The 24,127-nt window shown below is 35.3% G+C and overlaps 2 protein-coding genes across 6 annotated transcripts in view; one reads left to right on the forward strand and one right to left on the reverse strand.

Moving 5' to 3' along the window:
* LOC139993672 (rho guanine nucleotide exchange factor 10) overlaps positions 1–22,527 on the reverse strand; it is a 49,616-nt gene extending 27,089 nt beyond the window's left edge. Inside the window, exons 1-5 of one of the 2 annotated variants that reach the window (XM_072015617.1) lie at positions 21,590–22,527; positions 15,446–15,615; positions 14,407–14,672; positions 12,384–12,668; positions 11,523–11,677 (exon numbers count right to left, since the gene is read on the reverse strand). In XM_072015617.1, the coding sequence (XP_071871718.1) occupies positions 11,523–11,677; positions 12,384–12,668; positions 14,407–14,672; positions 15,446–15,553 (814 nt within the window). In that variant the 5' untranslated portion in view covers positions 15,554–15,615; positions 21,590–22,527. Of the gene's footprint in view, positions 1–11,522; positions 11,678–12,383; positions 12,672–14,406; positions 14,673–15,445; positions 15,616–21,589 lie in introns of both variants that reach the window. The other variant, XM_072015607.1, reaches the window with a different exon arrangement.
* Positions 32–5,808, forward strand: LOC139993896 (uncharacterized). Of its 4 annotated transcripts, XM_072016059.1 has the most exons (5): positions 167–325; positions 1,348–1,441; positions 3,184–3,286; positions 4,133–4,449; positions 4,988–5,808. In XM_072016059.1, exons 1-5 carry the CDS (start codon positions 292–294, stop codon positions 5,370–5,372), a joined length of 933 nt encoding a protein of 310 aa, XP_071872160.1. In that variant the 5' UTR covers positions 167–291; the 3' UTR covers positions 5,373–5,808. The 4 variants fall into 4 exon arrangements, with proteins under 4 accessions (XP_071872176.1, XP_071872183.1, XP_071872168.1 ...); XM_072016075.1 differs by lacking the exon at positions 3,184–3,286 and having other exon boundaries at positions 32–325; XM_072016067.1 differs by lacking the exon at positions 1,348–1,441 and having other exon boundaries at positions 44–325.
* Positions 22,528–24,127: the final 1,600 nt, after the last annotated feature.

Consider the following 24,127-nt stretch of genomic DNA (forward strand, 5'->3'; position numbering starts at 1 on the left):
GCGGTTTGTTTTCCTTCCTTGGTTGGTGTACACTCAAAGAGCAGCCGGTTATGTGCCTTGTCCACGGACAAACTCGCGCATATTCTGTCTCAGAATCGCATACCCCACCAAAATCTATGTTTGCAGTTTCCACCACGGCGGTAGTGGCATGTGCTCCACGTACACTCCCCTCTTGCTCATTAGTAAAGACTGAAACCAGGTCTAGATTTTAGTACGCATCAGAATCTCCGACTATGAGAAGTTTTCACACGTCCAATCGTATTTTCTGTAGATTTGTATCGAACGGTCATCATGACGGAGGTTTCTCAGCACGCGAAATTTCGATGTGAGTTCTGGGTTCTACGATAAACACATTTGTGTACGGTGTCATTCAATAAAAACCACGTGTATACTCGATTCTTTCTTTCATATTTGGTTATGACGTCTTTTATCTATGACGATACCAATTGTGCCTTGAACGCGAAACGAATGACACACCGCTTTATCAAGGGGTTTCCGTCTTTATATTTTTATTCGTCCCGTGTATACATCAGCCACGAAGATCCGTTTTGCTATGTGAATGCATCGCAAGTGCGACACGCAATCGGATTTCTTCTGCGTCATCATCACTATGACGCTTCTTCTGCATTACTTCGAAACAACTTCCTACCTTTCTTAATGCTTCAAATCTTAATATTCAAATTACACATCGCTCAATTTATTACCACTTTCACTGTTACCTATTATTGTCTTTTATCTTGTTTTTGGCCAGATTTACAGTATATACCGCGTATCGTGGCGTTGCTTCATGACGCATTGACTGCGTCTACCAAAGATTTACGCGCGTTGCAACTGCGCGCGCAGCCAATTTTCTCATTTGCCCATCACCATCCTTCCCTATAACTCTCTATCTTCGTTTCGATTCTACATCTTTTTTCATTTCTAAGTAACTACTATGACAATGCGATTATCCCATAAACATAACATGATTTCACTGTCCATATAACTAAATTGTTCGTCTCGTTTTTATAATCACCCAATGGACTTATCTCGATGCACTCGAGCGATTCGAAGAAATGGAATGCGCGGTCGTGCGCGCCTATCCACGTGTTCCCGCACTATTAAATTGCGCACGTTCGAATTGTTATTCCTCCCATTATCTCGTTCTTCTACCATACCGTTTCTTTCTTATTTTTCTTTCCACCATGTCAACCGGTCTGCGTCTGCCCCATTCTTCGAGACACAACATTCCTCCGCCGATATAATAAGCATCTAATAGGAATCATTACCACGACCACAGTGATAATAATTGCGAGTCATGCAGGTAGTCACAGCGATTTTTCCCTCCCGTTTTGCGGATGTCCACAGGGACCGAGAACCTCACCTGCCGGTTTATTCAGCTCCGAAAGGAAAATGGAAAGCTATTTACCGGACGCAAATATTCAGCCCAAGCTGGATGGGAGTAAGTATAATACGGACCATATACCCTAACTCATTCTCTGGTATCTTTTTTTCTGTGCTCAAGAACTTTGCCAAGAAAATTTCGAATATTTCCTTTATTACGAAAATTTTGTAGTCTACTGTTTTCTTTATTTTCTTAAAGAAAATTTGGAATATTTTTTTTTATTAAAATTACTGGATTGGATTAAAATAACATTTACTATCTTTTTGAAGAAAATTTGAAATATTTATGTTTTATAGAAGTTGTTGTTAAAAATTAAATAAAATTCACTATAAAACATTTAAGCTAGACAATATCAATTAAATTTACTGCGCAATCTTAAGCAACCTCTTTTGTTAATATTTTATAAAATCACAAAATTATATATTTTACCCTAGTGTAAATATATTATCATACTTGCTTAGAGGAAATGGAATTTCTAATTGCTTTCAAATCACAATACAACGAATATATCACACTGATTATCACTTTTTTCATTGATAAATATTAGAAAATTTTTCTAAGAACTCGACGTACTAAAAACAAGCGCGAGGTTCGCAGAACACCGGCGGAATTAAAGGAACGTTGAAACGCGTCTTCTGCGCGCACATATAAAAATACCGACAAAAAGAGTCTCGTTTGCATCATTTATCAACCGCGACATTCCCGCGCCAGTCGACCTCGAGTGTAAAGATATGGGACGAATAATTTTTCACGAGTCGAAACTCAATCGCAGTTGTCATATTTTACCATTCATCGCATTTTTATTTATTTTCTTCGTTCTTTACCAAAATTTAAATGAAAACACTGAGACAATTACATTTTGAGAGAATTGATTGAAACTGTGAAATCGGGAAAGAGTGGCTTTGCCAGAAACAAATCGTATGTACTAAAATAGCACGGAATACAGAAATATCAAGACGCGAATCACTATTATTAACGACTATGACGAAAATTGGAGGAAAAATGTTGGTCGAATTTAATCGGTGTATTATAAATTGTCTGGGGGATTTGTTTGATGTTTAGTTTTCATTTAGTGTCAGGTAATATTGTGAAGAAATCTATGAAAATATTTTGATGTAGCGTCTTCAAAAATAATTTTTTATATATTTTTAAACAAAATAAATAAATAAAATTTTTTATCTCGATTCATTGTATCATATACATATATGTATAGTTAATGTTAGACGTACAGATTTACTCTATTTTAGAAAATATATCTTGCTCTATCGTGTTTTTTAATAAGTTAAATTATCAGTGAAATAAATACGTGTAACTAAAAAAATCAAAATGTAACATATAATTTTAAAACTTGCTGAAATACATTATTATTATCTAACAAGCTTAACCGACTTGTTTGATACAACTATTTACCTAAAACACTAAAATATATTAGATATATCGCATTATAATTAAAGGAAGCATTATACTAACACACTAAACGCAACGTGTGACAATAACGGAAACGGAAATTGACAGCAATACATGCACTCCATCCTACGTACCATCTTGGCCACTATATCACGCGTTCTTCTTGAACCGTTCCGTTATCAGTCAAAACGCGTACGCTTATTGATAAAAGCAAAACAATAGGCCGATTTTATTCCGTATTGTGAATAGTATCCTCACTGTTCGTTTCTCGGAACGCGAATCGCGAAAATACATAACAAAAAAAGCTGAGGCTGAACGCGTTTCATTGTCGTCCATTATCTAAAATCATCTCTTACTATATTTATCTTTTTTTACTTTCGTCAATTCTTTAGGTATATTTTGCAACAGATGAGAGAAGAATTTCCTACTATAATGGCTAACGTACATTACAAAGTGCTGAAGAAGAAATGGTCGAACCTGTTGCAGCAGTACAAAGTGAGACAAGACAGACACGCCTTTTATTGCCCTAACGATTAACCACGATCGCTCGTTGATCCCCGTGCATGAGTTAGTTTGCTTTACCCTCGTTTGTGTTCATTTCAGCGTGAAGCATAATAAACCCGTTTTCCTTACCGCGAGATAAGCGCCACGACGCGGAGAAACTACCAATCACGATGATACCGCGTTAAACCGTCGACAATTCGTAAATTCGACACGATACTTTTCTCATTTCTATTTTATTCAGTATCATCGTCGTTTACTTTAAATTGATGTCTCTGTCGTTGACACTAGATATCACCTGCAACTGTTTTTTTTTTAAATATGAGACGACGATTTTCACTCACAACGTGTGAAAATGAGAAGAACAAGTATTGTGTAATAGTGTTATAAGTATGTAAAACAGATTACAAAACTGGTTATATAAGCATGTTTCTAAACTTTGTGCAGAATTGTCGATTCGAGGTTTTTAAAAATAATGTCTTAGCATAGTAGTTACTTTCTAATTCTATCTCCAAATCTTCTTTCAGATTTCATGTTCTAAATTCTAAATTGCATTACAATTTACTTCAATACCTTATTTCTAAACTGATATTTCTTAGATGTCACTCGAATCAGTAATCCCAAGAATGCAACTGATCTTAAACAGCCTCTAACCTAACTCGAGCAAACACCAGTGCTTCGCATATCATCTAAAGGAAGTCTTTGTTAGCTAAAAACGATATTTTCACTTTATATAACCTATCGGTAGATTCCTTACGATCTAGAAACAAGAAAAGACACACGAATGTCCGTCTAGTCCTCGATTTTTGTTAAATATCATGTACCAGCAATTTGTTAAAGGAACTGAAGAATCCGGTTCACGGAGACAGAAACAATGTGGATGACGTTTCGTGGCCGTTTTACAATGCGATCGACGAGGTTCTTGGATACGATCGGGGATCTACGCCGATCGGCGATGAGTACATCGATCCCCACGAATTCCTTTGCGTCTCCGTGACACCGGAAGAGCCCACCTCGCCCGTGAACGCACTTCCTGCGCAATCTAATCCGGAAATCGACCGTCGAATCAACGATTCGTTTCCGGAACGGAGGTTAAGGGCGCTTAGTGCCAACTGCACGATTGAGATCCAGAAAGTACGATCTTCTGGTGTTAACAGGTACAGCAGTCATTGTGAAAAGTAGTTTCTTTTAGCAGGTGTCAAATTGTAACCTTAAAGTAGATATGTCGTTGGACATAATTGGATATTAATTGATAAGGTAAATAATATTTATAAACAAAAGTCGTCACGTAGCTTTAGTGAGATATATGTTAACTAAAATTATCAAGGTCACTTATTAAAATATGATAAGTATGTATATCTAACGAATCGAGTCGTGCAGAACAGATAAATAAGATAGATATTCACATATGAAGCATGTAAGAGTCTATTGTTAGAGACATTGTTTTACAATTTCATAATATAGTATTTCACAATACAGTACTGCATTCTTACTACTGATTATGATTTAGAAGCATATTTGATCAGTTTTCAAGGCAAATTGAGTTCTAAAAAAAGATGTCTACTGCTTTAAATACGAATGAGATAGGGATAATTGATACGAAATATTCAAGATCTAAACTGGTAGAGATAATTACGGCTAGCTACGTACATTATCTTAATTAATTATTACTAGGAAATTTTAATCGGTTTTCAGACAGATGAACAAAAATTTCGCAAAGAGGAAACGAACCACGCGGAACGTCGCGATCGCGATGCCACGGCTACCACGTGCCACAGAACTAACGATCGAGAAAGTGACGTCAGAGACGGACTGCACCAAGGATTTATCCAGACTACGTGGAAGGGACGCCGCGTCGACTCAAGAAGACAAAGAGAGGTTAGAGCGTAACGAGGATGAGGGGATGCCGAGAAAGTCACGAAAAAGCCGTATGGCAGCACCGTATTGTGATGATCGTGATTCACGGATCGATCGCCGTATCGAGCAGATCTTTGAATATATCAAACGACGAGACGAAGAGAACAGATCTATCATGATACGAGTGATGCACGCGGTGGAGAGCATCGCTAACAAGCTATGACACTGCTGTAGATATAGAAGGGGAGGGGATGAAACCGTATCTGACTACTTTCTAGAAATTATGCAATCGGTTGATTAATGATGCGATAATATTATATGGACGACGCTTATATGGACCACTCTTTACGTATTCCTTTTATTGAAGATAATGTATTAAGTATCTTTGAGATAAATGTATGAATGAAAATATGAAAATATTTTTGACTTGTTTTATATATGTTTAATTAATTGTAAGAGAGGTTAGGTGTGTAAATTATCGGATTTTTGAGAATAAACGTGGAGCAGTAATGAAAGAGATTTTCTTTCAGAAATATTACGGGGCTGTTACTGGTGGGCGTAAAGTTCAATCGCATAGTAAATTAGACTTAAGTTTATATACAAATTAAAATTTTAAGGTGGAATTCGAGTTTGTTAATAAACGATATTTTCAAAGATAATTTATCTTGAATTGAGTTCGTTCGGTTTCTTTAAAATTAATAAACCATATACAGATTTGAAAATTACGAATTAAAAAACAAATTGCACAGTTTTATAAAACAATTCTAATATAAGTAAATCAATTCTAAATTAATAAATAAAATTATTTAATCGCACACGTAAAGAATATTGTAATTGTAAAATATATGAATTACTTTTATCGTAACCATAATTCAATTCACTATATTAAAGTGGAAAAGAAAAAAGGAAAATTGGCAAACCACGAAAAAAAGGACGATATCGGTCGATCGTAGAGTGAATTCGAGAGAAGCACGGATGTATCAAGGGTTAGAGATCGATTACGATATGAATATTACACGCTGTCGAAACGAATACCTATAAAATATCGGGGATACAGCGGGCGAGCCTCGTCTGGCGCCTTTCTCTTCGTTCTTAACGCGTTTCGCCTTCTTTCGATGGCTTTTCGCATACCTTCCTTCCCGCCAAAAGGTTTCGTATCCCTTTCAGTAACACAACTGCTATTGCTATTGCAGAACGGATAGATTGTTGCACTTAAGGAAGCTTGTTTCTTTAACCAATAATAATCTCATATATTTTGTGTTCGAGCATAAAATTCGAGGTAAAATGTCTCCCATTCGCAATGAAACCTCGAATCTGATGTATCATCTCATTTTAATTATCCTAACTCCATCCCATTTTTTATAAACTTCAATTCATGATTTTATTTGATATTAAATGAAAGACGATAAAAAGTTAAATCTATTTTTTAATTGCCATACTATGTCTTCTTTGAACTCGATTAATGAATAATCTTCTATCCAGTTATATCACTCTTTTTAAAATAGCCTGTATATTGACAAAAAGAAAATCGATTGCTCGAAAACGAAATCTCAAATGAAGTAACTTTAGTGTTAGAAATAATTCTAATTTTTATTTAGTTTTGCCTCTGCAGATGTACTATTCTTTCTGAAACATTCTGTATATATAGACAAACGGAAGTCTATACTATACTAGATTAATGAATAATCTTCTACCCAGTTATATCACTCTTTTTAAAATAGCCTGTATATTGACAAAAAGAAAATCGATTGCTCGAAAACGAAATCTCAAATGAAGTAACTTTAGTTTTAGAAATAATTCTAATTTTTATTTAGTTTTGCCTCTGCAGATGTACTATTCTTTCTGAAACATTCTGTATATATAGACAAACGGAAGTCTATACTATACTCGATTAATGAATAATCTTCTACCCAGTTATATCACTCTTTTTAAAATAGCCTGTATATTGACAAAAAGAAAATCGATTGCTCGAAAACGAAATCTAAAATGAAGTAACTTTAGTTTTAAAAATAATTCTAATTTTTATTTAGTTTTGCCTCTGCAGATGTACTATTCTTTCTGAAACATTCTGTATATATAGACAAACGGAAGTCTATACTATACTCGATTAATGAATAATCTTCTACCCAGTTATATCACTCTTTTTAAAATAGCCTGTATATTGACAAAAAGAAAATCGATTGCTAGAAAACGAAATCTCAAATGAAGTAACTTTAGTTTTAGAAATAATTCTAATTTTTATTTAGTTTTGCCTCTGCAGATGTACTATTCTTTCTGAAACATTCTGTATATATAGACAAACGGAAGTCTATACTATACTCGATTAATGAATAATCTTCTACCCAGTTATATCACTCTTTTTAAAATAGCCTGTATATTGACAAAAGGAAAATCGATTGCTCGAAAACGAAATCTCAAATGAAGTAACTTTAGTTTTAGAAATAATTCTAATTTTTATTTAGTTTTGCCTCTGCAGATGTACTATTCTTTCTGAAACATTCTGTATATATAGACAAACGGAAGTCTATACTATACTCGATTAATGAATAATCTTCTACCCAGTTATATCACTCTTTTTAAAATAGCCTGTATATTGACAAAAAGAAAATCGATTGCTCGAAAACGAAATCTCAAATGAAGTAACTTTAGTGTTAGAAATAATTCTAATTTTTATTTAGTTTTGCCTCTGCAGATGTACTATTCTTTCTGAAACATTCTGTATATATAGACAAACGGAAGTCTATACTATACTCGATTAATGAATAATCTTCTACCCAGTTATATCACTCTTTTTAAAATAGCCTGTATATTGACAAAAAGAAAATCGATTGCTCGAAAACGAAATCTCAAATGAAGTAACTTTAGTTTTAGAAATAATTCTAATTTTTATTTAGTTTTGCCTCTGCAGATGTACTATTCTTTCTGAAACATTCTGTATATATAGACAAACGGAAGTCTATACTATACTCGATTAATGAATAATCTTCTACCCAGTTATATCACTCTTTTTAAAATAGCCTGTATATTGACAAAAGGAAAATCGATTGCTCGCAAACGAAATCTCAAATGAAGTAACTTTAGTGTTAGAAATAATTCTAATTTTTATTTAGTTTTGCCTCTGCAGATGTACTATTCTTTCTGAAACATTCTGTATATATAGACAAACGGAAGTCTATAATCAATTGCTCCAGAGAAAATTATTCGAATTACAGTCCTCCGACTAAAACGAATAGCGTACCTTTACTATTCTGGAGTTCGTCGACTTCACCTTGAAATTCCGAGAAAACTCGTAACATCCGGTGGTCATTACAAAGCTGGTATTGTTTCAAACGGGACAAGTGTCGTCGAGGTTCTGTCTAGAGATTAGGGTAGGCCTGAGCCGTTCGAGAAACTCCACGGGATCCCGGAAACCATATGGTCGAGTGCCTTGAGAGACTGCTCTTTTCTGAACATCTGCCCCGTATGCACACGATTCTTTGTTTACAATCTTTGTCGGCTATCGATGGAACCTTCTGTCGCATAATATACGATTCACTACCATGATTTTACGCTTATTTTAATAGGTGACAAAAAAGTCTGTAGACACTTAAAAATAACGTGGAAAAATTTTGGGAATGTTGTGAAATGAAATGCATAATATGAATAACGTAAGTACAAACAAACTAAAGATGCTATTATTATAGTTTCTAAAATATATGTTTCTGACATGTCTGGTAATAAATGTATCAGCAACTTCAACAGTGACACTCCCAGCTTAAGTCACGCAAAAATGACAGTAGATGTTACGAAACACCTAATTTCAACGTCTTTAATGCATATAACAATATTATTATTATTAATGCACATTATATTATCTAATACATATAAAAATTACCATCGTACCAACCATCAAAAAATCCCAATACTCTGCATAATATAAAATGCATATATAAAAAATAATGTTTTCTGACGTGTCTGGTAATAAATGTATCAGCAACTTCAACAGTGACACTCCCAGCTTAAGTCACGCAAAAATGACAGTAGATGTTACGAAACACCTAATTTCAACGTCTTTAATGCATATAATAATATTATTATTATTAATGCACATTATATTATCTAATACATATAAAAATTACCATCGTACCAACCATCAAAAAATCCCAATACTCTGCATAATATAAAATGCATATATAAAAAATAATGTTTTCTAACTTTCTGTATATACAACGCATCAATCCCTTTCGAAGAAATAAATAATATATGAGAGCAATGTCTGAGACAAATAGGAACACAGAATATTCAGTGCAGCAATACAATATGCAATATTTATAAATTATAATAACCTATTAATTGGTTCTTAATAGATTAATATTAATACAGTTTAGCAGAATAAATTGACGTTATAAACTCTCATTTAGAGAAAAAACATAGATTTGCATTTTTGCTGTCGAGTGTCAAATGCATCATGTAAAAATACATATAATCAAATCGAGAACCGTTCAGAAATCTGAGCGCAACGTCCGAGCGAAACCCTCGTCCAAACGAGATAAAAAGAGATGGAAATGGAGATGATGCAAAGCAGAGAAGAAAGATCATAGCGGGAAGAATGTGCGAGAAAGAAAGAGAGAAAAGAATGAGTTGGGCGTGCACGTGGTCTCGCATCTGCTTCTCCACCGAGTGACCCCGCGGCTGACCCGTTCCAAGTACCAATAATTAACTCGGTTCGTGCGCCAAATGCACACGAGCGCACACGGGGCCAAACGCTTGCGTCATAGCCCGGGAGAGGGCAGCGTTCCCATGAAAGAAAGGCCTGCGCATACTTGTGCAGTTATGCGCGACAAAGGGCCATGAAACGAACGCACAAAAGGTGCTCGATGGGCCTCCGAACACGGCCAGACGTGTTCGCCGAGGGAATCGATCAAGATTGCGGTTAGGTTTTGCGGTGTATTCCATTCGGCAATGTATGCCGTTCGAAATAATTAGCTCTGTTCGCCCTCGGAGAGAATTGCTTTATTACTCTTCCAGACATTTGTTATTTGGAGCAATTCTAATCTATTGGATCTGATTAATATGCTTTTACCAATTATTCTGTTATTTTAACTACTAGTATTAAAGATATATATTGCAAATTGAGATAGTAGAAGATCTGTGTTTGAGGTTAGTTATACCTATTATTTTATATATTGGCAACTAAATAATAATAATTTTTAAGATTTATTATACGCATAGTGGGTTACTAGTTCTACTAACTAGTCATGGATCAGGATCTTATGTGATAAAGTATGGAAAAAGATATATTTCTGAGAAATTCAGAACATCTCTCGCCTCCAGACTTACAACTCTCTCGCCTTAAGTACGAGTGAGATATAGATATCTGATATATTTGTTTATTTTATATTTATGTTTAACAACATTCATGGGCTGCAATACTAAATTTCTAATTTTAAAAATATAGTAGAGGTACGTAGATATGTGTTGAAGTTAAGTTTAACTGAAATCGTAGGTTGTAATAATTCTAAATATTTCACATTGGTCACATAGAAACGAACGTGCTGAAGTCCTTGCATACTTTTCGAAGCACTTGTACGAAGGAGCGGCACTTCTGGAGATTTCTCTCTCTGCACACCTCTATTTCTTGCTCACACTGGCTTCGTATTCGCAGCACGATAGTCGAGAGTCGCGCAACGAGAATTTTTAATACAGCCACAGCCGCGAGTATAATTAATTCCCAGCCATGAGCAGTTCGTGACCGAAGCTTGACCACAGCTTACACTTTCGTTACAGCAGAGATTTATTATAGTTGAGGTAACCAACGGAAAAAAGCTGAATCGAATGCGCTATGAATTATCGTTCGCTTTTTTCAAAACGTAATTTCGTTTAAAATGTTTATTCTTTACTTCCTATTAATTTTAAATTAATTCTTTACTTGCTTTCTGTATTCGATAACGCTAGCTTTGCGGGATAATCTGTATATACGTTATAATGAATATATTAACTCAGTAAATACACACTTGCTAATCATGTTTGCATGTACTAAGTGCAAAAAGTAAATGAATATACTTCCTAGGAATAGTAAGTATTTTTATACTCGGTCAATATTATTGCAAAAATCTCATATATGTAAATATATGTAGTGTAATATATTGAATAGTTGGTACATATATACATTTACTAAATTTTGTGCTTTGATTATAACACTATTTCATATATATATATATACTACTTTCATATATATATATATACTAATATAAGCAGATATATATAGAGGATACATGCAGCTTGTAATAACATTTCAGAATATTTTTATGATAGCGATTAAATAACGTAGAGTTCCCTATAACCTGAATCGCACAATATAAATGCGGGCTAGCAAATAGTACGAATGACTCACCAGTCTTGTTGCTATTGTTCCCGAAAGAATGCAGTTTCTTCCAGCCTTTCCAACCCTTTTTCCAGATCATAGCCGCTTTCGTTTTACGCTGTCCGCCCGCTAATTCCGGAGTGCTAGTCTTGCCCATTCCCCTCCTCAACGATCCCAGCCCCGACCTGAACAAACAACAATCAACGTTCTTAGATCCCTTTCTTCTTCCTTAGTTTTTTTCTTCTTTAGGTTCGTTGGTTTTAGGATTACTTAGAATTAGAATTGTACGAGGTGTGTACAAAGAGTTCGTGGACCCATTTTTTATTAATGGTGGCAATGTTTTTTATACACTTCTTGAGTGCAAGATAATAGAGAAACTTCTATTCTGTGTAGTTGATTCATGATCACTTCCTTTTCAATACAGGTAAAGTGCGTATAAAATATTATAAGATATACACTTTATTACATGTAATTGAATAAAATTTATTTACAATTCTCTAGGAGGAATTAGTTGCAAGTGAATATCAATAAAATGATCTACATAAAAATTTCTATGCATTAAATCCTTTCTCTACTCTAGAATACTTTGTAATATCCCAATGAACTACAGAGACAATTAAAAATACCTGAAACAGTTTATCTTCAACATGATTGTACAACACTTGAGTTCCCTCATAAATACATAAATGAATTCTTCAATAATCCATCTTTGAATCATATGAAATCCTAAAAAAGGATTCTAGCATGAATATAAATAAAAAGGAATAATAAAGAAGCAAGTCACAAAAAGAATGAAGTAAAATAAATTATAGAAAGTTTGTATACAGTGCTCCACAAAATTGTCCACCCACACCAGGTACATACACGTTATTACAATGTGTCTCTATCAACCTGTAACTTGCACTGGAGCTTCCACTGAAGCCGCTGTCCATGTCACAGCCAACAGGCGAAAGGAGGTCGTCGGTGGGACTGACCGAGGATAACAGTTCCTCTGTGGACGCCCCTCGTTGGTCCTGTGGCTCGTCCTCGTCGTTGTTATCGGCTACGGTAGGCATCAACATCGCCTCCACGCTCAAATTCAATTCCCCGAGTACTCGACGATGCCGTGACTGAACTCGTCGTACCTCTTCCGCCACTAGGGATCTTCTCGAACCATGCAACGCTCGGTGACATTGTCTGCTAATGAATTCGAGTTCTCCATTAGTATTTACATACGTTTCCCTCTTGCATATACAATGTGAAATCATATAAAGCGATTGTTTGGATGACCGATAATCGTTCAGCAATGATTCATAGTTATTAAAGTAATTGATATTAAGAGGATTCCTCAAAGTTCACGTGATATATTTCAATTATTGCAACTTTATTATGACTACATATATAAGATATAATTTAACTACTTTTATTTCTTATTTAATTATTAATATTAATAAATACAATATTAATTATTATGAATATTTTTAATTATATTCAGTATCGATACAAATTTTTAGAACCTTCAAATTTATCACTGTAAGACTTTCAAGAATTGTTTTTCCAAATTTTTCAAAACTTATCGATGCTTCCAGATATAGTAATGCTCGTTTAATTTCCAAGATATTTCACAAGAAAGATAATTAGATCTAGCAAAAATAAATTAGAAAGATATAATATTTTTTCGATTTATTCTATACCCATACACTGTCTATAGATTTATATTATATTAAGCTTCTAACATTAAGTATGAATAAATGAAACTTGACTTTATTTATATACTTATTTTTGAGAAACGAAAGGATATATGTATGTACAGAGCGAGGTCAGTATTCGACCATACGTTTCGGAGTGCACCATTATGACAAACGGTGTTAGACACTCGTAACCATAAACTCGGGGTTGTTTTCTTATTGTTTGCGACTTTAATCGTTAAGTCTGATGGCATCCGGTGCAGGGAATTCGTCGAATCGGGCCAAGTGGTCGAGCAGGAGGAGAAGCTCGTTGTCCACTTGAACCTCGCGTTCAACTCGCGCCAGTTGAAGTTCACTTTGCATCGAGGCGAATGAACGTGCGTATTCATCATCGTTTAGATTGAATGAAACGTAATTCTACCGCGACTATCATCATCGGCGTTCCTATCGACCGTACGAAGCTCGCGTGCTTCGGGTCTTTTTCCCTTGAAAGCTAACACCGTCTTCCTGCCATGGAATAATATCCATCGTCGTTAAAGTAGTAGATATTATAAATGGAAAAATCGATCGACTCCGCAGTGAATTCAATATTCAAGATTTAACTTAATTATTCGCCAGGAGTCTGGTTATTTATTTTGCTATTAAGCACCCTTTATTGTTGAGAATGTTTATTGGAAACTATTGGCCCTAAAGATTACTTAATCAATAAATTTTCTTGGAAAGTGGAAATTGGTCGATTTTGGTGAACTAAATTTTTAGTTTCTATCCTTGGTAAGATTCTAATATATATTGTTATATATGAAGTCTACAAATGCATAAGACTTACTTGTAAAATCATCTTTTAAAGAATCATTATATGAACTGTTCTCTAGGTAATGGAAACCCGCCCAAAGGATGTTATCCGATAAACCATCAGAAAAAAGTCGCTAAAGAAACCGGTTGACTTGAACGACGGGTAAGACCGTGCTCTTCCCATATTAACTTTCAATTAAATTCTCATAACATAACATAAATCCGATACTTATCTAACGCATGCCATTATTACGAATATTATGTCTTTTTTGTTTTCAATCGATCGCGTTCTCACGCGCTACTGTTACTCTCTGTTAATTTCAAGGTTATAGCAAATTCTTCCTTAAATTGCCAAAGAGAAACTCTAGCTTCATTTCCTCCATGCTGGTGCACGTTATATTTTGGCTCGAAAGGTATTATTTACGAATAATTAAGTTTTATGATGAATTTCTCACTTGATTTCCGATATCTCCTCGTAAATATTCTCCTCTGTCCCGTATCGTGTCATGTATGTGTGTCTCTTGAACGAATCTGCGCGCAATTGTTGCTGTTGTTGTGGCTGCACACGATTCAGGCCAACTTCCGCCGGATATGTGCCATGCAGCCGACTCGGTCCAGGTTCGAAGTAAGCATATGAATAATCCTGAAGGGGATGCTGATGAGCAGAACTCGCCATCGGTGACGCTACCGGTCCAGGATCCACCAATCCAGGGCAGGCCATCTGAAAGAACGGGAAACAATATTAGCTGTTATAGTAATCGTATGGAATAACGTAATTTTGTAGTGATAAATTGATGTTTAAAGAATGGAATTATATTTTTAATAATTTCCCAATTTATTAATTCTTAATAATTTAAACTCTGTAATTTCCTAATTCTTAATAATCTTAATTTTGTAACTTTTCAATTTTTAGCAATTTTATAAATTTATTTAATTTAAATTGTTAAAATTTCGTATATGTATGTAATTGGTTTAATTATCTATTCAATATAGAATCATTCTTGTATAATTGAATACTAGAAATCATCGAGCACGTGATCGCGTTATAGATTATTACGACTAATTTGTACATACGTATGCAATGGACGATGCCAAGTGGTATATTAAATTAAGTGATCATGGTTGGAATTTTAATAAAATGATGACTAATATCCTTCATATTATTAGTATTAAAACTCTTATATTAAACTGAGTATTAAACATAATTTCCTAAAATAATTAAAAATTCAAACAATTACAATTTCTAATTTCTGTAGCAAACAATAAGGTTATGTATCATCTTTGAGATTTGTAGTTGGTAAATGTATAATACTTAATGTATATTAATTACATCTAGATACTTTTTCAGAATTCCGATTCAAAGCAATGGCAAGACTGATTCTATATACAGGTTAGAATTATACACGCATTCGAATTTACCAATTTAGATCGCATTAGAATTGTGCGTACGACATAAACTGTATAAGGTTTAACATTGCACGCTGAAAATTATACCTGGCTGTGAGGCGGTGGATAAGGTGGAGGTGGTGGAAACTCCAGGTTGACTCTTCGCGGTGACGGGACACCTGACGCCATTCCTGGTCCCCCTAAAGACGAAGCCATGATGCATCGTTCTGATTATCGTTCAATTAATGCGCCTCTTTTTCATCGTTCTTTCACTTTTTCTGGAAAAACCATACCATCTACCATTATTACTCATTTTTATTCATTGCATCTTCAAAATATATTTGCTTTCTCTTCACATATTCGATTTGTAGCTCCTGGAAAAGTAACTTAACTCGTTCTGCGATTTAAAAAGTCTTATCTTATATATGACCACTAGAATTCATAATAAAAATCAAGAATAACCGAACCACTTGAGTGTTCTAAATTGGGAACTAAGTCTCGCTGACGCCATGCTGTTCTAACCTAAAATTCCTAGTTTCGTACAAACTTCATTTCGTGTGTGTCATTAAATCACAATACATTTAACGTAAGGAAGTATTAAATCTTAATCCCTAACTATTATAATATTTTTAAATCATACGTGACTTACAATAGTTTAGGTTACGTCAAGTTAAGCTGAGTCAATTTTAGAATCTAGGTTAAGTTACTTTACTTTATTTTACGTAACAAAATCCATCAATGATACTCATTACGTAAAACAGAAGATATAAATGAAATTCATATTAAATAACCTAGCTCAAACCTAACCTAAATTGTTAATTAATCGCTTAAGTTTCGTAACCTTATTAATACGTTGCATATAATAAGCACGTTCCCTAGTCGCCTTGTATCTTGGATCCTCGCTTTCATCGCGAATCGTCTTTTCACGTGTTTCACACGAACGCACGCTCGCGTGTCTGACGAAAGAAAACGCGACAGGGCATAATCGCAGGAAAAAGCAATGTCGATCGACGACACACTCGATCCCTTCAAAGAAATTCAGCGACGCGTGCAACATAATCCTGTATACGTGTATATACGTACGTGTTCTTTGAACTTCGTAAATGATCTACAGTCTACACGATTTTCACCGAGAAACGTATCATTATTCTCCTGTACTTGAATAACGTGCCGGACGCTCTTTACAAACAAGAGAATCGGGTCATTAAAATAATTTTGAAGACCCTCCTGAAATTTTTTCTATATCGTGTCTGTTGAAGCACGAAGAAGACAAGAAATAAAAGTTTCGACTTACATGAAAAATTAAAGATAAAAGTGGTTTCTGTAGAAAAGAAATTTTAACTTCGACTGGGCAACTTCGTTTCACAGATAAAAGTTGCAAAAGGCTTGTTCATCGAGGAAGCGAGAAATTGTAATACTCGAACTTACTTCTATGTGGATAAGGGAGGAAAGTTGTAAGAGTACTTTCTTTTCGCAAGAAATGGAATTTCCAAGAAGATATTTGGGTAAGTTAACTTTGTAAACGGAAGTTTTCCGCGCGACATCTAGGCGAGAGACGAAATTAAAGGAAGAAGCGAAGTCGTGTGTTAAACGCGCGATAAGATCGTGCCTGATGTCTCCTACTGGCAGCGAAAGAAAAAAGAAGACACAGGTGTGGGACGTGATGTGCCGTAAGAACTCGACGATTGAGATTCAAAACGCAGCATATAATTCGCTAACACCCTACACACGCAACGTCGTGTAATAATGTACGTCGGGTGTGAGATCCAGCTAACAAGATAAACGTGTGTTATTTGCGACGCTCGCGTACATGTTTCCCTGCGTATTACGATAATAATGATAGAAATTAGACGATTTATCATCGGCAATGATATACGATAATAACAATTACACGTTGTTGGAAAAAATGTACTCGCGAAGATTTTGACACCCGTTGGATCATGGAAACCATTTTGAAATTCAAGAATTTGTCTAAGTCTCCGTAAGATAGAACCGTTGAATTATTGGGTTGGTAACTAAGTGATTGCGGATTTGGTCAATACCATTTAATGACAAAATCCACAATCACTTAGTTGTCAATCCAATATATCGAAATTAAAAAATTTGTCTACCAATAAATCTCTGTAACGCGAGAGTTTATACTGAAAATCTAAGAATTTCTCATGAAATTACCAAACGTTGCTTTTAAACTAATAAGAAAACAGTGGAAATCTATATTCAATACATCATGTGTATATATATGAATGACGTTTATCGATAGAAAATAATAAATCTTGTCTAATGAAATAATTATTTTAAATGAAACACCTACAACCGTATTAATATTATTTCTACGGAAAGGAAATTAATACGGTTGTAGATGTTTCATTTAAATGTTTTATTTAATTAAAATTCGAACTACGTAGAATGTGTAAAGGAATGTAGCTGCCAGAACGAAGAAAATAGGGGCACACTGGTCTTGCATGATAAACGATTGGTGTCTATCTTCACCTGCCCACTTGACGTTAATGCAGTCAATTACCAGGCAAAGTGATTTGGCTGAAGTCATAATTCTTTTTTGATCAAGTACGTCAATCGAAATTATTGACACTAAAATGGCGGTAACGCGTACGTACAGAATAAGGAACCACGAGATAGGTTATGTTACAATTCGTACAAAAATTATTCAATTGTAACGCTATTGTTTATTATCATATTCTAATCGTTTATTTCATAAGGAATTAAATATGTGATATTAAAAAATAAAAGATTTTCAAAACGCGGAATTGACGAATTTGATTTCTAAGTGGTAGATAAATCGTGCTTCTTCCCACGTTTTTTTGTTTCGTCGATGGACGCGAACGCACTGATGTCGCGCATACATATTACGATCGTTGCCATAGCAACGTGATCTATTGGAAATTTTATAAATTTCAATATATTCAATAAAGAATAGCTTTAATAGAAAATTGTTTGTAAATGTTAAGAATCGAATGTTGTAATTTAGATATAATAATATAAGTAACAATTATAAAGAATTGAGTATGTAAGAGAGATAATGTTTCAATTATTAACCAACATAATACGTCGGTTACGATCTCTAACATAATACTCAAATAATTCTTAAGTTAACTTTGTAGGATCAAATTTAATGATGAAAAAATCAAATTATACGAAAATATTATTTCCTCAAATATTTCCTTCCACAACAGTAATAACTATATATAACAGACTAATTTCATAAAGGAATTCGCCGCATCCGCCTTAGGTTGCCCAAGTTGACGAACCATTTGCCTTAATTACGTAGTCCATACAATTGCCTCGAGACTTATGACGGCTTTAAACGTCTCTTCAGACTGTTTACGATAAACTGCGATTTCATTTGAATTTATTCTGTCGATAAAGATAGAATTCTATCTAGTAAATATTTATGATAACGTCTACATGATTTGTATGATGTCAAATATTGAATATCAACTATCAACATTTTCATTCAATATTCCGCATTCTCCGTTATACGTAGTCAGTTTACTCGCATTGTTTACCTAAGCGAATCGAAGGAAGATGATAAATAAAATATTTAAATAAAGTTCTTTACACAATTATATCATCGTCAACGTTTAGATATAATTATATAGGACACATGGAATATATTAAATATTCTAATTCTATAGAATTTATTCTAGTAGTTAATTTCAATGTAACAAAAAGTAATTTTAAAAGAATTTTACAAAAACGACTGATACATTTGTATATAATCTAGTAATACGTATACTACAAACACATCCTATATATTTTCAATTTTATCGTCATTGTCGTGTCAATATCACCGAGGTCGCTTCCTAAGGCATACATCACTCAACGCGATCAAACGCACAAGGTTCTCCGTACTGAAATATCATTTCCGTTATATCGTGTCTCGACCATGAATATACGCATACTTTCAGCGGTCGTCGGTATTTTTGGACAGCATCCAACAACTACCAAGGCGATGCGGGAAGAAGGACCCATCGATGACGTCGATTTCCCTGATTTTAACTAACTATTAAATACATACTTTGCGATCGCCACTAACGACATCCACGCAGTGGCGTTTGAAGGAAACACGTTTCTAAAATCCCTCTGTCGGAAAGCTTCTTTACGTGTCACGCCGGCTTTTCGTCCGGGGTTCTATTTCGTTTCATCCCGAATTAAGCTGAAAGAGGGGCTTCTCAAAGTCAAAGCGTGTCCAATTTGGTTGAACCTGACTCTCGGACATGTGTCCGCGCTCAATTATTCGCTTCTATACTAGTAGATTATTCCCTTGAATTATTTGAAAAAACAGAGAAAAAAGATTTAGCGGAACCACTTCTATTGGGATAAAAGTTTCGTGTTTGATTAAATGAATTGTCGATTCAATCCACTTATCTAAATTCCTATTATATGGTACAAATCATAGGTAGGAGATAGAAGGGATTAATTAATTATTATATATACGGTCCATTCAGGTGCTACATTGTATAAATGTATAAATTGAAAAGAAAATAGATGAATTAAAAAAAGATTTAATATAACGTTGGACGTTTTTAAATTGGACGCTAATCACATACCTTGAACTTTCTTGCGTAATTGAGCTAATATTACTGATGAAATTATATAAGTTATAAATTACTACTATTAATAAAATATCCTTACGTAACTCTAACGAGTTTAATAATGAAACGAATGAAATTTTTCAAATTAACTTTAGAGCTAATAATTCTGCCTTTGTCCAGTTGTAATGAGTTTAATAATAATAAGAATGATATTATTCGAGCCAATTTTATATGTTATAGGTTACTATGATTTTGACTTTATCGATATTGATTATAGTACTTGATGAAAATTTATAAAATCGTAAAAGAAAAATTCATAATCTATGGTTTACTTGTCAATTCGCTACTATTATTATTTGATGAATTATTGTGCAAGAGGACTGACGTAATAAAATTGAGAAGTTTATGAAAAGTGTCCACTATATGAATTCCAGTTCCGTGAACTGTTTGTCCTACCATAAGTTCAAATAAATAGAATTCTACAATAATAACAACAAGGATTTTCGTTTTTAGCGTGACCGTGTGTCGATATCTCTAAGAACGATAACTATCTTCATAGACCCGTAACGTTTCTCACGATCTATCACACGAAGTAATGGTATTTCGAAATGGGAACATGATACCGATTGGTTCAAAGATTATGAATCAAAGCCGATACACCGCGACGCACAGTCTGCGAACAGACGCACACGTTCGATCAGGATTGAGAAACTTGTTCGAAAGAAACATTACCGATTTGACAAGTAATTTGGCAATTTAATAGGATTAAAGAAAAACTCGCTGAAAGTTAACTTCTTTTCGTAAGAGAATTAATTGAAACGATCAGATCGGTTAATACGTGATGATACCGCGCACATCGAAGCAACGTGTTACGAAAAAGCATGGAGACTATGCCGAAACTCTATTTTGTTTATTCGGATGCATCGGAAGACATGGCGATTCGAATAACTGGATAGATCTTATAATAAATTTTCTAGCTGTCGCCCCCTTCATTTTTTTTTTTAAACTCTGTTATTACATTACTTCAGGGAACCTCCATTTGTTTTTATTAATTTCGATAGTAGGAGCTAAGGTTCAAAAAGTTGAAGTTGAGCACACTGTGAATTTTATCTATTCTATGAATCGTCTGGGTATCACAGATTTCAATTGTTCCTTGTGTTCAACGTACACGTAAATTGTTCTGACCTCCATTTGTTTTTATTAATTTCGATAGTAGGAGCTAAGGTTCAAAAAGTTGAAGTTGAGCACACTGTGAATTTTATCTATTCTATGAATCGTCTGGGTATCACAGATTTCAATTGTTCCTTGTATTCAACGTACACGTAAATTGTTCTGAACATAAACAAATAATTATATATGTATCAAGAGTTTTAAGATTTGTGGAGCGTTATAAAATTTTAAGGAATAAAATCGCGTTGAAAGTAATTCAAGCTTCAGAAATATTTGAACACTTGTCACAGAAAACATTTATGTACAATGATAACTATGTCTCCTCACACTACTAGTATGTTGTATAACATATAACGCATTCATAAAAAGTTTCTATAAGTATTTAAATAATTTCGTAAGCTACCGTATATATTAGAAGCGACTCAATGTGTTTCATTAATACTAAACATAAACTTATTAAAATAAACGAAATGCTACTGTTACTCGAAAAGAAGATATATACACAAAATAACAACATTGGCACACTTACCTTGCGGAAAAGTGATGTACGCTGAAAAGGCGATCCTCTGGTTAAGTTATTATTGACCGTTGTGAATCCATTTGAAATCCGGAAAAAAGGGGTCGAGCGACCGTATCACAGGAGTAAACACACTCGCGGGGCAAAGATCGGGCCACACACAGTCAGAAAACACAGGGAGAACCATTCGTTCGCGCCTCGTGCTTAGATAGTTTTGCGTTCGCTCATTGTTGAATGTGGCCAAGCACGCCCCCTTGAGAGACCGGTCGACCGAGGAATGGAGTAGAGAAAGGAGCGACAAGGAGCGAGAGGTAGACGGAGATAGTGAGAAAAACAGAAAGAGAGGATCGCAAAGAGAAGATAGGGACAGGAGGATGGTCGAAGGGAATGCAAGATGAAAGGGAGCGAGAGAGTACGAGGCGGCGACACCAAACCAAAGAAAGTGCGTCGACTGCACGGATTTCTTAAACCATGAACACTTAAATACACTCGATTCATTTATTCGAACGAATCGATAATCACTCGTCGATTGTACAAACTTAAGGTTTCAGATGAGCCAAAGGACACACAGCCACATCGGTGTGACAATCGGTGGACGATTACTGCGATTACGATCCCATGAGGCGCGTTTTACAATTAGTTTTCCAGGGACGAAGATCAACGAATGATACCGATTCCATACGAAATTCGTTTCTTCTGTCGGTAAACACTGCTCATGGAAAGATATATGTACTTATGTACACTCACATGCCGGGTGATTCGTTCTGTGCGTTTCCTTGGCTACCGTGATCCAGTATCGATCGACGGTTCTCACGCGCGCTTTAAAAACACCCTCGTTATGATCACGGTGATGTATATAATCTAGATGTACTTTATGTTTTATTTTCATATAGAACTTCTGACGAAACACAGTAGTAAACACACGCGTTAACAAACTTTCACAATGTGAACGTTTCACGAATCTCTCCAGGCCAACACACAAAGCGTTCCTCCTTGGTCGCGGCCCGGCCTCTACTGAGAAACAAGTACGCCAGGGGGCAGTCACGAGCAAGCGGTTCTCGAATCGCTGGGAGCCTGAAAACCGTCTTCAGAAATCCCCGGTGCATGTACGGTTTCGTGGATGTACGAGACCCGAACGAGCAAGCAGACCAAGTACAATCCACCCGCTCGCCTCGCTACTCGGACCCGAGACGACGACGACGTTCCATTGTTTCGTTGTCTCCTGGCTCGGGAGCGTGGCACACAGACAGATACGGCTGCGGTAGCGCACGTGCACGCCCGCTCAATACACGCTAATCTCTGCACACGTACGAGCAGGTTAGGGACACATACACACGGGCGCACACTCGCAGCTATAAACCGACTATATACCGACCGACCAGTCACGCACGATCTCTCGTTCGTGTATGAATGCCGTAGTCCGGTTACCACCGGACCCGAACCCATCACGAACACATGCCTAACTTATACCTGCATGTATATGCTCTCGCACACAAGCTGTTCGTTCGCTCACGAACGAAAAACCTATCACAGGTCTTTGAAGTACCGATGAAAATTTATTGTACGCCCTTCTTGCCACTTGCTCTTTTCTCCTCGACTTTGCAGTCATTTCGGCCAATTTCACGTCCATGGAAGGGTATTTACTGCTAGCAGTTTAACACCGGGGACTCCAACGAAGGGAGGACAGAAGAGGGAAGTAGAATGCGAAGAGAAATGGTTGGACGGGTGTGAGAGAGACGAATATATAAAGGGAACTTAAGTGGGTGGGAGCTAAGAGCTAGGTGGAATACGATGGAAGGGGAAGATGATGTCGAGCAACCGAACTTGACCCTCCGTGGATCTGCATTTTCGTTGGTTTGCTTAGCCGACAGAGGATCTTGAGTTTTTAATCGCCTGGAAAAATTATCGTTCGCTCGACTGGAAAAAGAACGTATACAAGCATGAGATTTATTATCGTAATTTTAAAAATGTCATTTCTTTGAAATTATGAAGATTGCTGGTTATGTCAGATATTATATTTATTGTTGAATCACTTTTTGTCTTAACTTTGTAACTTGAAATATACGCACGTATATGTATGCTAATTAAGATCTTTTCATACTTTTATGATAAAAAATTAGGTATTTTACTTACAAAACTTTGTAACAGAGTATAAGTAAGAATACGATTACAAAAATAGTACGTATGGCATACTTTGATCAATTTAAACAAATTGCGCAAAATAAAACGGATATTTGAAATTCCTTTCTTGATGTGTTAATGCCAACGCAACGTCTATCTATGTATTTTCTTTGTGTTCTAGCGAAAGGAATGCCGTGCCAGCGCTCCGTTATGAGCTTCTAGATATGTACATTGAATACGCATCAAGGAATTTGTTCTTGCTAGAACCGTGAACTACATAATGCTTTTTACCTACAGCCTATATTGAATGATTTATCGGAACCAGTCAACTATGCAACCTTCTACAAAATGATAACAGTAAAACTGAACTGCTAATCTGCATGTTAACCAGAAAATGAGAAAGGTAGATTTTTAATTAAATTAATTGTA

This window comes from Bombus fervidus, chromosome 2 (genome assembly GCF_041682495.2).
Source record: "Bombus fervidus isolate BK054 chromosome 2, iyBomFerv1, whole genome shotgun sequence".
Lineage (NCBI taxonomy): Eukaryota > Metazoa > Arthropoda > Insecta > Hymenoptera > Apidae > Bombus > Bombus fervidus.

What these genes read in the sequence shown, in the direction of transcription:
- LOC139993896 (XM_072016059.1), top strand. Translation starts at nt 292, where the DNA reads ATGACGGAGGTTTCTCAGCACGCGAAATTTCGAT. An exon ending in TCAGCCCAAGCTGGATGGGA is followed by an intron (nt 1,442 to 3,183) that starts GTAAGTATAATA and finishes TCAATTCTTTAG; the next exon opens with GTATATTTTGCAACAGATGA. An exon ending in ACCTGTTGCAGCAGTACAAA is followed by an intron (nt 3,287 to 4,132) that starts GTGAGACAAGAC and finishes AATTTGTTAAAG; the next exon opens with GAACTGAAGAATCCGGTTCA.